Source organism: Hippoglossus stenolepis, chromosome 9, assembly GCF_022539355.2.
Source record: "Hippoglossus stenolepis isolate QCI-W04-F060 chromosome 9, HSTE1.2, whole genome shotgun sequence".
In the NCBI taxonomy this organism is placed as follows: domain Eukaryota; kingdom Metazoa; phylum Chordata; class Actinopteri; order Pleuronectiformes; family Pleuronectidae; genus Hippoglossus; species Hippoglossus stenolepis.
Genome location: NC_061491.1, coordinates 14740120 through 14756679, shown reverse-complemented (window position 1 = coordinate 14756679; position 16560 = coordinate 14740120). Strand labels below are relative to the sequence as shown.

General features: G+C 41.9%; 2 protein-coding genes across 5 annotated transcripts in view; one reads left to right on the top strand and one right to left on the bottom strand.

The window, feature by feature from the left end:
- Window positions 1-1553, bottom strand: part of setbp1 (SET binding protein 1) — a 35945-nt gene extending 34392 nt beyond the window's left edge. The window contains exon 1 of one of the 2 annotated variants that reach the window (XM_035165508.2): window positions 745-1553. The gene's annotated coding sequence lies outside the window, so the exon portion shown is untranslated. The remainder of the gene's footprint in view (window positions 1-744) is intronic. The other variant, XM_035165510.2, reaches the window with a different exon arrangement.
- A 9039-nt stretch (window positions 1554-10592) lies between these two features.
- On the top strand, window positions 10593-16405 carry cdk7 (cyclin-dependent kinase 7). Of its 3 annotated transcripts, none has more exons than XM_035165550.1 (12): window positions 10593-10743; window positions 10984-11043; window positions 11133-11166; window positions 11261-11328; window positions 11479-11547; window positions 12718-12828; window positions 13345-13463; window positions 13865-13964; window positions 14061-14147; window positions 14245-14394; window positions 14963-15101; window positions 15925-16405. In XM_035165550.1, the coding sequence occupies exons 1-12, from the start codon at window positions 10678-10680 to the stop codon at window positions 15951-15953; spliced, it is 1032 nt and encodes a 343-aa protein (XP_035021441.1). In that variant the 5' UTR covers window positions 10593-10677; the 3' UTR covers window positions 15954-16405. The 3 variants fall into 3 exon arrangements, 2 of the variants coding, with proteins under 2 accessions (XP_035021441.1, XP_035021442.1); XM_035165551.1 differs by having other exon boundaries at window positions 10720-10861; XR_004697501.1 differs by lacking the exon at window positions 15925-16405 and having other exon boundaries at window positions 14061-14151; window positions 14963-15099.
- Window positions 16406-16560: the final 155 nt, after the last annotated feature.

Sequence of the window (16560 nt, the reverse complement as noted above, 5' to 3'; positions counted from 1 at the left end):
GTGGAACCCACATTTGCATGGATACTTGCATCTCTTCACTGTAGCTGTGGTGGCACGTGTGGTTTTTGCGCTCCGGATGAAAAGGAAACGAGAATGAACGCAAAGTCATCAGTGAGACCCACTCCTCATGTGCCGAGTGCACTTCAACTTGCAACTCCCGAGCACTTGGCTTCATCCCGGACAAACAGAACAGACGAACCTTTCGAAAAATCCACTTAAATGTGACATAACTCAGGACCTCAGCAGGAACAACCCTGCGCCTGGTGCATGTCACAGGCCGTGATGCTATGTGACAGACTGCCCATGTCAGTGCAGGAGCAGGAGGTGCAGCACACTGGGGGGAAAAAACATGTGAAGGGAAGAGCTGTGAACATCAGAGCTGAGCTGCTCCTTGATCAGCGTGTAGTGGACACTTCATCCCATTGACCCAATTAGCTGTTTGTGTCTCTACAACACGCTAACACCGAGGCTGAGTGCTATAACGTGCGCGTGCTGGCCTGAGCGTGCGCGTGTTGGGTCGAATTTGTTGGCATGTGACTGCGAGCAATTCCACATACTTCATGTCACTGAGGGGATTTTGAGAGAAATGGCAGACAAGCGCGTCGAGGAGGCTGCAGGTTAGGATGTAAACAGCAAACAGGATAAACAGACAACACGCACAGCGGCTCACAGACACAACATGAATACAAACATGAAGACATTTGCAGCAGAGGTGCATTCAGGTGTGGAATGTGGAGCACTTACCCATGTCTAATGTTGTCACACACTCGGCTCTGACGTGTAAATATTTTATCAAGATCATTTACAATCCATTTGGACACACTTTACGCAGGCGACGGATGGGATGACAGCCTCCCGTGGAGCTGTCAATCGGTGCCAAAACACTATATATATATAAATATAGATACTTATATTTGACAGAAACCCCCGAGGAAAATGGCGTCAATCGTGGTTGGGAAAAAGAGAGGAGAAGGGAGGGAGGGGGGGAAAAAAAGCGAAAATAGGATTTGCAGCCGATCTGATGACAGAAGCAAGGTAGTCGCACCGGAGGCGGAGAGGAAAATCCAATCGGAAACTTGGCGCTTATGTCCGATTCCTGGCAGAAACGAGATGCGGTGGAGGCTCCTGCGTCCTGGAGTGGTGGTGGTGGTGTGGTGGAGAGCCGCGCACCGTGCGTCCCTCTCCCGTGCGTCTTGCAGGATCGCTGGTCACTCGGCGCCGAGATCCCTTCGCAAATCCGCTACTCGGTCGGTAGGAGGAGGAGGAGAAAGAGGAGGAGGAGGGGGTGAGTAGCACTATTACTGCAGTCAAAACAAGCCCGCATCCGACTACAAGCCCCCCCCTCTAAAAAAAGATCCAGCGGGGAAATGTCAGCGGCGCGTTGAGCCGTCAGAGGAGCCGAGGCGCGGAGGCAGGGGACGGTGCCGGTTGCATCGGAATCGGGGAGTTTTCTCTCCCTCTCTCTCGCTCTCTCGCTCAGCCTTGCTGATCGGTGAATGTCAGGTCCCGGAGCCTGGTGTCTGGTAATGATCTCACCCAGCAGACTCACTGAGAGCTCAGTGGCCGAGCAGAGCAGAGAGGAGAGGAGGAGGAGACAGGAGGAGCGACATCGCCTCCACCTGGCAGCAAACAGCGCGTCTCCCTCTGTAACCTCCCCGCTCATTCCCGGGAAGGCAGTGAGAGGCTGTTGTATGAACGCAATGCAAAGAGGGAGAGAAACATCGGGTCAAAGGTCTTTGTTGTTTCCACAACAGAAGTCTCTTCTGCACTGACAACAAAAAATCTACTTCAATTCGTAACACACAAATAGATTACGTTATTTTCCAATTAAAGCTGTCAACTGTGTTAATAACTTTAAGTTGAGCACGTTGAAGTTTGAATTGAAGTAAAAGTTGCTCCAACAAGGCTCTTGTTGCAGTAGGATTATGTTCAACGTTTGCTTTCTTCAACAGGTTCAGATACACGTTTACTTAAACTTTTTAAGAAGCTTCAATTTGTTGTTTTTAAAATGTACGAATAAGACTAAAAAGGAACTTACCGAAATCTTTTAAGGAGCAGTTCAAAAAGATCTGTAATTTAACAACTTATATGCTTGGAGACAGATTTGTTTGGTAAGTTTCTAAACTTCTCTTCTGTCCTAGTAACAAGATAAATTGTTGAATTGGCAACTACCAGAAAGTCTCCAGATCCCTATTGGGCAGTGGTTCTCAAACAGGGGCCCACATCCCTGGGGGTCCACAGGGCACACTGCTAGGGGTCCATGAAAGGTTTTCAGATTCAGCCATTCGTCGTATCATGATACGCGGATATTCTGTGTTGACAGAGTGAAAATAATTTTATACATGTCTAATATCTTTAAAAGACATTTCTCCTATGTTCTTCTTTCATATAACTAAGTAGAAGTGTAAAATGTCAAATCATTCCACGAGACATGTGGAAGTCCCTGAAATATGGGGGTCCTTTAAAATCCCTGAGACCATCCAAACTAAGGCATGACTCATGTTTTATTAACCAGCCACACTTGACTTTAGATACAGTTACAGTAGCATCCTGGCAAAGATGTAATAATCACATAGCACAACAAACATGAAACATAGAGCTCACAAAACATATAGCAGAGACTCTAACTGACTAGGGTCAATTGACTAGATAACATTAAGAGAATTGACAAGAGACATAAGAGCAGGTGCAGGGGTGTTGTGAAAGCAAGCAATTTCCTGGGGCCCCGAGCTGAGAGGGGCCCCCTGATTACAGCTGAATATATTAGTCCACAGAACCCCCTTAAATTCTATGATCAGGTTTGTACAGGGGTTTCGTTCGGGTTGAATACTTCTGGTCAGGTGATAGGAGTAAGACTGCAAAAGAAATAGCATTAATATAAGCGAAAAAATCTGATTTTTAAATGGATGAAAAAATCCCAACAGTGATTCTACTGATAATCGCATATGAGGACATAATATTACAAATATTTTAAATCAATCAACCCAGCACTTAACAGCAAGGTTGGCTTTCCTCCACTTCAAATACAAATATGATCTGTGGTTCCACTCCCCTCTACAACAGACAGCCATGTAAACTTCTGCTGAGTCATAATACATCAATCTTATCAGATGTTCTGTCGCACATCCTCGGGGGAGTTTCTGAAACATAGCATGAAACATTTTGCAAAGCCGTGGGCACGCCTATAAATAAAGTTTATCACCTTTGTCTTAATAGGAAACTCATAAACTGCAACGGCTGCATTGACTTGAGGCTATGTTATTTAACAGGCAGAGTATAATTAAGTCCAATTTAATGTGAGACCAAAGTTACCATAACACACTCTGACGACAGAGCAGGACATGGTAGGTGTGTAAGTGGAGTTGAGTTGGTGAGCAAGGAAGATTAAAGTATATGTGTGGTGAGTGTGTGTGTACTGGTGCTCTCCCCTTAATATGTCAAATTACAGCATAATGGAAAAACCTCATCAACATGACATGAACAAGCCACAGTTGTTCCATTAATTCATCTTTGTCACACGTTGTGTTTATCTCTTGTCTCCATGCAAAACTTGACCTTCCTTGTATGGAAAACATCCTTTACCATTAACAACCAATGCAAATGATTTCAAATGACCTTTCTCTCTGTGGTGCCCCACAGTTACTAGCTGTTACTCATCCCACGGCGTGTGTGTGTGTGTGTGTGTGTGTGTGTGTGTGTGTGTGTGTGTGTGTGTGTGTGTGTGTGTGTGTGTGTGTGTGTGTGTGTGTGTGTGTGTGTGTGTGTGTGTGTGTGTGCCATGTGTAAAGCACCCACTGGGAGATATTTCATTAGCCAGCGCAGTATTTCTGATTGTGAGCTCAGTAGCATGTAAACAAACAGCACTTTCAATCATGCAGTTAAAAAGCTGCAATGCCATCAGTGGTTTGGGTGTTGCTGTCTATCACTTCCCCTGCTGTGGCACATAGACTCAAAAAAACATGTTTGTGTGTGTGTGTTTACTAATTTTTGTTGCCTCTTTAGGACCTTTCACAGTATAAACACTGGTCTTGTCAGGACCAGTATACATCATAGCATGGGGACAAAAGCCTGGTCAAAACATCATTTCTGATGTGGTTGTTAAGTTTAGTGTTAGGTGGGAATTGGTCATGGTTAAGGTTAGGGCTAGGGATAAGGTATTTGTTAGGCTTCCTACAATGTATGGAAATCAATGCAAAGTCCCAATCTGTACAAACCTGTGTGTGTGTGTGTGTGTGTGTGTGTGTGTGTGTGTGTGTGTGTGTGTGTGTGTGTGTGTGTGTGTGTGTGTGTGTGCGTGTGTATGGATGTAGAGTCGGTGGAAGCGTTTACTTTACTACGTCAACTGTTTATTGGCTATTTGTGTATTTCTTTAATTTCTCCACCTATGGGCACGGGGCCAGTGTTGTATTACTGCATGAGTTTGTTTTTGTACATTTTTATATTCTATCTTCATTAGCAGCAAAGTGTTTTGACGATGATGGTTAGTTGAGGAAAAACACTTTTAAGATGACAAATAACCTTAACTAATCAATACAAGATTTTTCTCACTTTGATTTAATGCTGTTATTATTTGAAAATGGATTTGAGATTATGTTGCACTTTAGTATGGGCATTAAAATTAAGATCAGGTTTACAACATATTTATGAATTAAGGCTACATTTAATATAAAATAAGATTGATTTGGAGATTGATTTCAGGGTTTTGGGGAAGAGAATTCTGAATCTAAAATGCACTCTAAGACCTCACAAATATATAATAACAATGTGTGTTTGTGTGTATGTGCGTGCATGTGTACGTGCGTGCATGTGTGTGTGTGTGTGTGTGCATGTTCACATTAATGTGTGTCTATTGATTCGGGATGTGTGCAAGAATACAAAGAGACCCCTGAGAGCGAAGGGTCAACAGCTGCTCCCCAACAACCAATCAATTGCAGTGTATCAGTAAACATTACACAGACACACACAGACACACGGACACATACAGAAGGCACTCTGTTCACTCTGCCGAATCTGTTGCCATGGATACCAGATACAGGCAGCCAAGAGGGAGCAGTTTTCCAGCTTAAACTGTAAATATTGAATTATGATGGGGAGGAAAGAGATGGCAGTGCAGGGCTGCCTGAATGATCTAAATATCTAGATAATCTTTTCATCTCTATTCACCGCTACAGGAAATCTGGAGCATCACTCGTGTTCATCAAGTTCAACATGAAAAGATCAATCTGTCTTCCCCATCCAGCCATTTATCTAACTCCCTGTTACAGACTGAGAGGCTGCCCCCATTCCTTCATCATCTCCTGCCTTTTTTGTCTGGGAGATCTTCATTCCCTCAAGTGGGACGCAAAGTAAATGCTTCCCCGTGGCTGATTTGCAATACATAAAAGTGAATCTCATTCAAACCACTTCACCAAATGCAAAGGCTTTTATGTGGCAACGGTGCATCTACAGTGTCGTCAATGGGGAGAGAGCAGGTTGAGATGAGGAGGTGAAGGAAGAGGGGAAAAAAAGACTTATCAATTAATAAATGCTTTGTCAAATGATTTTAAGTGGGGCCGATAAAGATGAATGACAGAAAGATAGAGAGAGCAGAAAGGTGAATGTCTTTATGAATAATATAAGCAGGGGAGTCAGTGGGGCTAAACTAACAATAACACACTGATATTCATAACAAAGCTACAGCACTTGTCTGTGTCAAGGAACCAGAGTCAGCGCGCTAACCTTGAGCTGACATTGTGAGTGCGAGAGCCTTACGTTCAATCAATGAAGGGCTTTTCTCAGGGAGTCCACTAATCTCACAGGGCAGCAGAGGGTTCATCAGAGCTGAGAGACCCCAGGGACTGACTGAGGTAATTGGGTTAGCTGAGGGAGTGTGTGTGTGTGTGTGTGTGTGTGTGTGTGTGTGTGTGTGTGTGTGTGTGTGTGTACACACATCTACTTATGTCTTTGCGAGGACATTTTGGGAAAGTGAGGACATTTTGGCCTTTCCTCACCTTTTCAAAGGCCTGTTAAGGGGATAAGACTCTTTTAGGGTTTTAGGGTTAGAATTAGATAAGAGTTAAAACGCAGCACTTTTAATGAGTGCTTCAAAAGGCACAGGCGCATAAAAGTACTAATTATTTCCTTTGTAAAAAACGTAATTAGTTTATCAAATGGTCCATCACAACAAATTGTTTTTGTATAATAAAAATAGGTTTAAAAACATCACCAACACAGGTGGGGCAGCTGCCCATTATTCAATTTTTTCAGGGCTCTCATGGTCTCTCCCCAGTGAACCCAGTGAATGTTAATATGACCTTAAATATAATCTAAACAATACATAATAGTTGATAAATAAACAGATGGAAATAGAGTACATGCTAATCAAATTAGATGATATCCTATAGCATGATGTGACAATTCCTACATACATAGTTTTTTGTTGTTGTAAGGGTTAGGGTTGTGTTCGGGTTGGGAGGTTATCTTCAGCTCCTGATGAACCACAATGACCTTCTCATCTCCGTCATTCACCCTCCAAACACATCTGCCTTCAACATCCTGCTCCCTTTAGTTGCATAAGTCACAGTGAGCGCACTAGTGGCGACATGGGTTTGAATCCATTCTGGTTTACTTTTCACACGTCCACAGCTTGTAATCTGTCATACTTCCCTACTGTACAGGCTACACACAGCAATGAATTAAAACAGAGCTGCTCTCTTTTTCCCACCTGCAGTTTACATACACACCACACACACACACACTACATACACTACATACACACACAAACAAAGGAAGAGAAAGAGTTATCACAAGACTTTGTTCTCCATTTGGGGCTGAGATAGAGCTTCTCCTAATGAGAGCGATAACGATGTCTGAGAGGAAATGCAGAGCGGAACAAAACATCAACCAGGATGGGAGCCAAGACCACAACAAAGACTACCCTAAATGCAGTTGACTGTAGACTCCCTGCTGGCTCCGTCTATGTGAAGAGATGACACCGCGCCCATCCCCCTGCTACTTATGGGGACATTATCATAATGTTGTCTCTGTATCAAGCGGGCTCATCTTGAAGTCCTCCACAAGGCCCGGTGTATGCTGACGCCTCAGATGCTGGAGGGAGACAGTGGTGAACAGAAGAAATTCTGCCCTAATATTTATGCAAACTGACAGTTCTGGCATCTAACAGCACAGCCCAGGACTGACAGCACCAATCTGACGAATCTCCGCATTGGTTGTAAACAAACAACAGCAAGAAAGATAATGATAGCCCTTCTGTTTGTCCTTCTGCTTTCTGCCTTGTCCTGTCACTACAGACAGCTGCAAAGAATAAACTTGAAACGGAGAAAAGAATCATGTTGTGGACAGTGCATGGTTGATGTCTTGCAATAATCCAGTAGTTTGATAGAGTCGGGTTCAAATCCCGGCTTCTATCCTGCGCTGAGGTAGGAGACGAAACACAAGCAAAGAGAAGCCGTGTCAATTAAACACATGAATAATAATTAGTTCTCAGAAACAGATATTGTTTGTCACGGCCTGTGCGAACCTTCACACCTCAAACATCCACCCTCCGACATCCTGTTGAGTTATACTGTGCATGTGGTCAGATACAGCTGTGTATGGGTGTGAGTGTGTGTGCGCGTGTACGTGTGTGTTTGTGGGGGCCTATGTGACAAATTCAGAAACAGAAACAATGAGGGAAAGACATTACGCTGCCACTTCCCCTGAGACTCTGTGAGTAAAATGAAGACTGAGTCGTTCAGCAGGTGTACGAGGCAGCACTGACTGTGATCGAGCTGAATCCCTCATCACTCGCACATTCAGTCATTGCATCAAAGTTCCCTTTAAACCTGTGGTAGTGATCAAACAGAGGGCATATAAATGACTTAAACCTGTAACTACCACATGAACAGAAAGTCTGTACAGTCTGCTGTGGGCAGCTGTGGCCCAGGTGGTAGAGAGAGTTGTCTACTAACCAGAAGGTTGTAGGTTCAATCAATAGCACCTCTACAGTCCAAAGTTTCCTTGAACCCTAAATGGGCTCTGACGGCTGTGCATGAATGGGTGAATGCTACTAGTCCTGCACTTTAAGTGATCAATTAGACTGGAAAAGTGCTATGTAAACACATTCTGGGATACACTTAGAATGAAGACTTCAGTTCCCTTTCTGTTAACTTTTTGTTCATGTTTTCATTGCCGTTTGTTTGTGAGTTAGCGGAATTATGCAAAAACTACTGGATGGATTACCACGAACCTTGGCGGAAGGATGTGGTATGGGTGAGGAAAGAACCCATTACATTTTTGGTACAGATCCAGATCAGAGGGTGGATCCAGGAATTTTGTTTCCTCTTTTTTGACATTGTGAGTTAGGGTATTTTTTCCTTGATTTTTGAGAGAACTATGCGTGAATCTGTATTTTAAAAAACATAGAGACATATTGAAGGGGTTGGTATTGAGAAGTGCAATTTTGTGCGTATTGAACTAAAAATCTGAACCTAGTGGATTTAAATGTGGTTTCATTGGGGTGTATGATTTTTTGCCACTGTATGGTAACAAATAGGGATAGATACCTATAACTACCACCAATGTGTATATGAGAAACATAATGTGGCCTTAGTTATAAGGCTTGTTTTGATTTAAGGAGACTGTTGGGTCTTGGCGGAGGTATGTGCTCCACTGAGTGCATTTCTAGTTTCACTTTAGATCTTTGATCCTGCATTTAGACATGGCACGCATGGTTTGCAGGTGGTAGTGTTGGCTTAGAACAAAGGAGTTGTATTAGTTTGTGTAACAGAATGTGTGCTATGCAGGTTATGCATACATTAAATAAAAAAACACCTTGGTGGTCACCCAGATGTTCTTTCTTTCAATTTATGTTAACCCCTCCAGATTGTCCTAGCTGTACAATCAGTGTACAGCAGCCACAAAACACATAACTCACACACACACATGAAAAGACACCTGGCCCTGCATTTGTTTACTGTACATCGAGCGATCACTGTCCCGACTGAAGCTCCTTCCCAGCAGCAGGATGTGGTGATGCGACACGTCCTCGCTCAACAACACCCACTTCCTACCAGTTTGATAAACAGCCTTGTGGTTTCAATCTCCTCCTGCCTGTCACACAGAGGTACACTCAACAGCTCGACAGCATCACCATCTGCTAATGTGACATATAAGCAAATGAGTTATTGTGCATAATGGTGCTCATGCTATACCACGAGATTTACTGCAACAAACTGTGTAAAGACCAGCAGCAGAATCGCTCATAGCTCAGCTGCAGCTCCGCAGCCTCACAGAAAGAGTGAAGGGGATGAGAACAAATTCTCTCAAGTTATATCAGAATCAAAGCAGGATGTAATATGTCTCATTTGTTTTAGAGCAAATGATGTAAGTGGGTCTGCATCATGTTCACCAGTGGACATTTATGTTCCATATTAAAGTCTGTGTGCCCCAAAAGGTTGATGACATAAAGCAATTATAGTCTCCTCTTCTCCTCTCCTCTCCTCTCCTCTCCTCTCCTCTTCTCCTCTCCTCTCCTCTCCTCTCCTCTCCTCTCCTCTTCTCCTCTCCTCTCCTCTCCTCCTCTCTCCTCTCCTCTCTTCTCCTCTCTTCTCCTCTCCTCTCCTCTCCTTTTCTTTTTTCTTTTCTTTTCTTTTCTTCTCTTCTCTTCTCTTCTCTTCTCTTCTCTTCTCTTCTCTCCTCTTCTCTGCATGGTTGCATTGACACATACGATCCTGTCAGTCAGATATGTGGGCTGTCAGGATATGAATGTACATGCATCTGATGGAAGGGGGGTGATTTAAGCCTGCTGATCCTTCACACTCCTCTTGTCAAACTTAACATGAAAATGAAACTCTGTGTAAATTTGTGTGTGTGTGTGTGTGTGTGTGTGTGTGTGTGTGTGTGTGTGTGTGTGTGTGTGTGTGTGTGTGTGTGTGTGTGTGTGTGTGTGTTAGGGGGAAAGAGAGAGAGAGAGAGAGGGTCAAAGGAGAGGAGCCATGCCTAATCCTGTGGGATGTGAGGGTATCTACTGTGTATGGAGATGGGATGTAGAGATGTGTTCAGTGGTGCATGGATCACAAAACCTTCCTAACTGACAGAAGAGACTCTCAGGAGACCAATGTCAAACTGCTAACTGCTCCAAAAAAATAATAAAATAAAATGGATAAAAAAGGACAACTCAAGAACAGTATTGTACTTTGCACCATAACTAAGAATGTTAAAGAAATTGTTTGCTATGATTGAATAAAAATCATACAAGCAGAGGTATGTAAAATATTAAGAAACTCTATTATTATTATTATTATTATTATTATTATTATTATTATTAATAATTATAGTAGTAGTGGTAATAGCAGGTTAGTAGTGGTAGTCATAGTTGTAGAAATAACTTTTGTATAATATAATATATTATATTATATTATATTATACTACATTACATTACATTACATTACATTATATATATTAAATGATATATGCAGCCAACACAATCAAATAAATCATGCTAAATGAAATCTGTTGTTCTTGTAATAAATCACATTAGCTTGTTCTCTTGAGCTCTACCTCTTCTTCAGGCTGTGGTCTCGATTGAACGGTAGGTGGCGGTGTTGGTCAAATCAAACTCATTTAACCCGGAAATGGTCGTCGCGGACCTTTAACTTAGCAGGAAGTCGTGTCCTCATGAAGTGACAGTTAGCTGCCATGGCGCATGATGTGAAGTCCAGAGCCAAACGATATGAGAAACTGGATTTCCTGGGCGAGGGTCAGGTAGGCAGAGGAATGAACCCCACTTTTCTGTCGCTACCTCCGGTGCACGTCCCTCCGCAGCGGGTCGCAGCGAGCTGTGTGGAAACCATGATAGCATGCTAACAAGCGTTAGCCGCTGGTCAGTGTCAACAAAGCCCTGCTGCTGCTGCATGCTGTTCACAGCAGCACTGACGATGGAGGAACAAAGTAATGTTGGCCTCAGTGTTTCTGTTCTCACTGCTCTCTGTTTCTCCTCTGCAGTTCGCCACCGTGTACAAAGCCAGGGACAAAACCAAAAACACAATAGTTGCCATTAAAAAGGTACAAAAATTGGCTTAAAGTCTGGGCATGTTAGCTTTATTGTGCTATGCTAGTGTTTGATAGCGGTTTGTTCGTCTGGTTTCCTGCAGATTAAGGTTGGCCACAGGACTGAGGCTAAAGATGGTGAGTACTGACTTATAGTAAACATTCAGGGTTTTTACTACACAGTGCAGTTCATGTTTTATATCCACGTGTCAATGTCTTACTGTATAAACAGGCATCAACAGGACTGCACTTAGAGAGATCAAACTGCTGCAGGAGCTGCACCATCCAAACATCATTGGGGTGAGTGAACAGTCAGGATGTCAGCATATGCTTTTATCTTCATGTTCATTCATTTATGAATATTGTGAGGGGAGAGGGGTTATCTTTCTCTCTTGTAAGTGAGTGTACTAATTTGAACTGAGCTTTAATATTTAATGTGGTGTGTTGCAGCTGCTGGATGCCTTTGGACACAAATCTAACATCAGTCTGGTGTTTGACTTCATGGACACAGATCTAGAGGTGAGACAGCGCCTGCTCTGTCTGTTGGTAATAAGATAACATGGACACCAATATAATATTGTATAATGCTTTCCACACATCAGCCCATTGAGAGTCTTGTGCTTGTTCTCATTTTGATTCAATCAAATTAAAACTATTTAACGCACAGGAATTAATGTGTTGTTTCCTGGGACATTAAATGCCCTGAACATCACCAATCATCATCAATTGTGTTACCTGAAATCTAAATATCTAACATGGCCTCTTTGGAAAATGAACCTCCTGTCTCCTATTTTATATATTACATTTCAAATTATAAAAGAAGATGCATTTGACCAGAGGTCAGCAGAAATTTTAGCCCTTATTTCTTCCCCATTAATAAAGGCTACAGGCAGGGGGCATGTAAAAGTTTGATTTCATCTTAGTGATGTAGTTACTGCAATGTTTATTTGCTGTCATGATTTACTTCCACTGTTAATGATTAAGAGCTGTGATTGTCAGATTAGAATATAAGCAAAGAAAATATGAGCTGCATAATTAAGATGGCAGTGTGGGTGCTTTCATCTGGCCACTTAGTGATTCCACAGGGTCACTAAGGCTTTTATGTTTTCCCCCACCTCCTCCTCTGGATTGTTTTAGCATACAAGGCTCCAGATGGGCGCCCGCCACTGATACATCAGATCCAAATAGAATGATGCAAAACAAGATAAACACACTTTAAAAAGAATCAATATCACTCAGCTCTGGCCTCTCACAATGAAATGAAGCCATTGGCCACTCACAGGCAGCAGACGGACAGGACAGACTTGAGGATGAAATATGATGCTCATCTTATTACTGGTGCTGAAAGCCTATTTTTAGGCCACATGTTTGAGATGGAGATGCATGAGCTTATCAGCTACAGATGCTTTTATTGCCATTAAGATGTAGAATGATAGTGGAGGTGGTGGAACGATAGAGTATCTGGGTGAAAGGTTGAATCTGAACTCTGCTGTCTAACTTGGCTGCAGCCATGTCCATTTCTTCCCTGAGATGTATCCCAGTTCACTTAATTCTCTTATCTGCTCTGATAAGTGTAGTTTGGTTTAAAAATGTTTGGCCTACAGCGATGTAAAAAGGAAGTAATGGATGGAGATTATTAGTCATCAGATATCTGCCTTTACTTAAGTGGCTTTGTTTTGGTTTTGTAAGGTGATCATCAAGGACACCAGCCTTGTCCTGACTCCAGCCAACATCAAAGCTTACATCCTCATGACTCTACAGGGATTAGAGTACATGCACCAGCACTGGGTCCTACACAGGGTAAGAGTACTTATACTTCACACGCACACCCATGTACCTGTACTTCTATCTTAGTGAGGACACTCATTGGCATTATGCATTCCATAAACCCTTACCCTTACTTAAACCATCAAAACTAAATGCCCTACCCAACCCTTTTCATAGCATAATCCTAATTCTAACCCTAAAACCAAGTTTTATCCTCAAACAACACATCGAAAAAGTGAGGACCGGCCAAAGTGCCCCCACTTTCCCGGAAGCTTTGGCTCAAGAGGTAGAGTCATCCACTAACCAAGAGGACAGTGGTGCAATCCTCAGCTTCTCCAGTGTGCCAAAGTGTCCTTGGGCAAGACACTCAACACTGATTGTCCTGCAATTTATAAAAAATTATAAAAATAAAATCTCAGCATATTGAAACTGTGTGTGTGTATCTGAATAGGTGAATGCCACTTGTATTGTGACAAGTTAACACACTTTGAGTGGTTGTTAAGACCATTTACAGTCAGTAATGCATATTTTGCTGCTTTGTATGTCCAGGATCTGAAGCCCAATAATCTGCTGTTGGACGGTAGCGGAGTGTTGAAGTTGGCTGATTTTGGTTTGGCCAAATCGTTTGGCAGTCCCAACAGAGTGTACACACACCAAGTCGTTACCAGGTCTGTGCTGTTTCTTTATCTCACAGTATCAATGACATAGAGCTAACACGCTTCAGTTCTTTCTCCTCTGTTTTTATTACACTCATTGGAAATATCATAGATTATCTGTTATCGTAAACCATTTAAATAAATAAATCACATGGTTTATTCTATCATGTTAGATTTGTCTCATGAGGAAATAACATTGTTTGGTTAAGACATGTGACCACTGGAATCCTTTCAAAAATAATGATGAGGCCACTTGATAAAGAGAATCAGAAATGTGTTTGTGTTTGAGTTTGAGTCCTCATTAGAGCATAATAAAATGAATCTTTTTGCTAGAATTGACTTCCATTAAGGTTTAACTGGCCAACTGAGAGCTATAAAAACTGAACTCTCTGTCTCTGGGACCCTTTTCCCAGGTGGTATCGCTCCCCTGAGCTCCTGTTTGGTGCCAGGATGTACGGTGTGGGTGTTGACATGTGGGCAGTGGGCTGCATCCTGGCAGAGTTGCTCCTTCGGGTACACAAACCTCACTTTAAAGACATATTCATACAATATGCCAGGTTTTGTTTCTTATATCATGCTCATGTTTCTTTATGTCTCCTATTGTTGTAGATACCATTCCTCGCCGGAGACTCTGATCTCGACCAGCTGACTAAGATCTTTGAGGCTCTTGGGACGCCCACAGAAGAGACATGGCCTGTTGGTATTTTTTTCCCAGTTTTGTCTGTGATTGTATTTGCGTTGTCCAGATGGTGAGAATCCTTGCATACATGTGTTTTGACAAATGTCTCTGCAGGGAGTAAGCAGTCTACCGGACTATGTGTCCTTCAAAATCTTCCCCGGCACACCTCTGGAACATATATTTAGTGCAGCAGGAGACGACTTACTAGAGCTTCTACAGTGCTTATTCACCTTTAACCCCTCGACAAGGAGCACAGCTACTCAGGTAATAAGCGCACTAAAGCACAGTGGTTGATCTGAAAATTATAGTTGATTTTCATTTGCTAAACTGGTTTTTCCTGTAGCTTTTTGCATTTTTGGAAACATAAGACTTTATATTATATCCATATGCTAAGGTGGCAAAGATGGCCATCACACAAGATGATAATTTTCATCGATAGCAACATAGCAAAGTATCAAAATATTATAATATAATGATGCATTGCGCACAGTGAATTCATCTACCTCAGATTTTTTAAATGTTTTGCAGTTTTTCATTCTCTGCTCATAAAGAAGAGTTAAAGTAACACAACCTTTAAGACAACCCTCAAGAGCAAAAATCTGCCTTTTTTAAATTAGAAAAAAATTATAATGTGACATTTATTTATTTATTAATTATAAATCAATATTAAATAATTTATCTTGATATAATTTTTACCATGTAACCCAGCTCTACAAGATGATACACACGTGTGTGTACCTACATTCCTGCAGTACAGTTGTAGACATTGCTAGGGCACGATTGGCCATCTGCAGGTGATAACCAATTTACACTTTTGTCTGTTCTTCTCCAGGCTCTGAAGATGAAGTACTTCAGTAACCGGCCTGGTCCCACTCCTGGCCCCCAGCTCCCTCAACCCAACTGTTCAGTTGAGGCTCTGAGGGAGAAGGAAACAGTCGGACTCAAGAGGAAAATAGAAGGACTGGAGACAAGTAAAAAAAAACACACAGTCTAAGCTCATATTCAATATCTTTATACATATATATATATATATATATATATATATATATATAGACATGGTCATACTTCACTAAATGTATTTGCTACATATATCAAAATCTAAAAGTATTCCCCTGACCTTGGTTTGCGCAAAGTCAAATAAAACTGTTCAATATTATGGTGAAACTGTTCAATTATGGTTTGAACAGGAAAATGAAAAGTGTCTGTAGTTAATGTTTGAAGCCAATTTTGGAAAAGCTGGAAATTGCAGAACATTCTGGTTAGACCAAAGTTACATATGGAGAATGTTGTGGACTTATGCCAAAGAAACTGCTCTGTGCACGGTTCACTGAAATCATAAATCTAGAACACCACTCTCCTGAACCTACCAATTCAGAGGGTGTTGGCTGCACATTTAACTATAGTTAAATATTCAGAATAAAGTGAAGCAGAACTCACACACATACAGTTTAGTGGTTTCTGAGAGGGTAGGTTTTACTGAGGACGGACCTTGCTTTCTGGGAGGTTCAAAGCTTCTCCTGCTTAATCGTATGGTTTGGAAAATATCTGAGCTGACTATAAGCTATGCTCTGCTATCGTATATTACAGGGAGAACATCCAAACACTTACAGTAGATGGAAACCTAAGCGGTTAGCAGACTGCTCATTATAGGCTTGTTTTACTTGCAAATGCAGTGTAGATACGGTATCTGGCTTTATTGTGCTGAACACAGACTGAATGTTAAACTGAATGTTACACTTTTAAAGTGCTTTTTTCCTATAATGTATGTGATGACAGTATATGTATTATTTTCAGCTGTGATGAAGAAGAAGCTCGTTTTCTGACCAGATGGGACGTGGTGAATCAGATGGTTGCCATCTTCACACCACTCTGTGGCTCAGCTTCCCACATTACTCGGGATTGTCCACTGGAAAAAGTCCCCCCCCAAAAGAAAGACCAAATCCAGCACAAGACAAAAAAACACAGGGTCAGGTGTGGTTGACTTTAGGACATTTAGAGGTTGTAGCTGTTAAACGAGTCGGGTATTTGGGCCTGAACTTAGCTCTATGAATCAAGCTGCTGCTGCCGTGTCCAGCAATGGATGAACAACAGAGACTGTCTGTGGTCAGAGGTTTAAGCATCAGGTCATTCTTCACCAACTTCTAAACTGCGGGAGCCTGTTGGATCCTGTCTATTTATGTGACTGAGACCAACCAAACAAGCGAGTCTGAATGATTTCATGTAGATTTATTTTTATTTTTTTGTATGAAAGACCAATAAATGGTGCGTATGCATATATGGTGTATTTCTTTCTTATGATTATGTTTGACACTTTAAGCTGCTTATTTAAATAACTGACTTTATGAATGTCTTATAATTATTTGCCCTCAGTGTTATTAAGGCATGATTGTGAGGATTGACATGTTCTCTGGAGTTCATAGTATGACACTC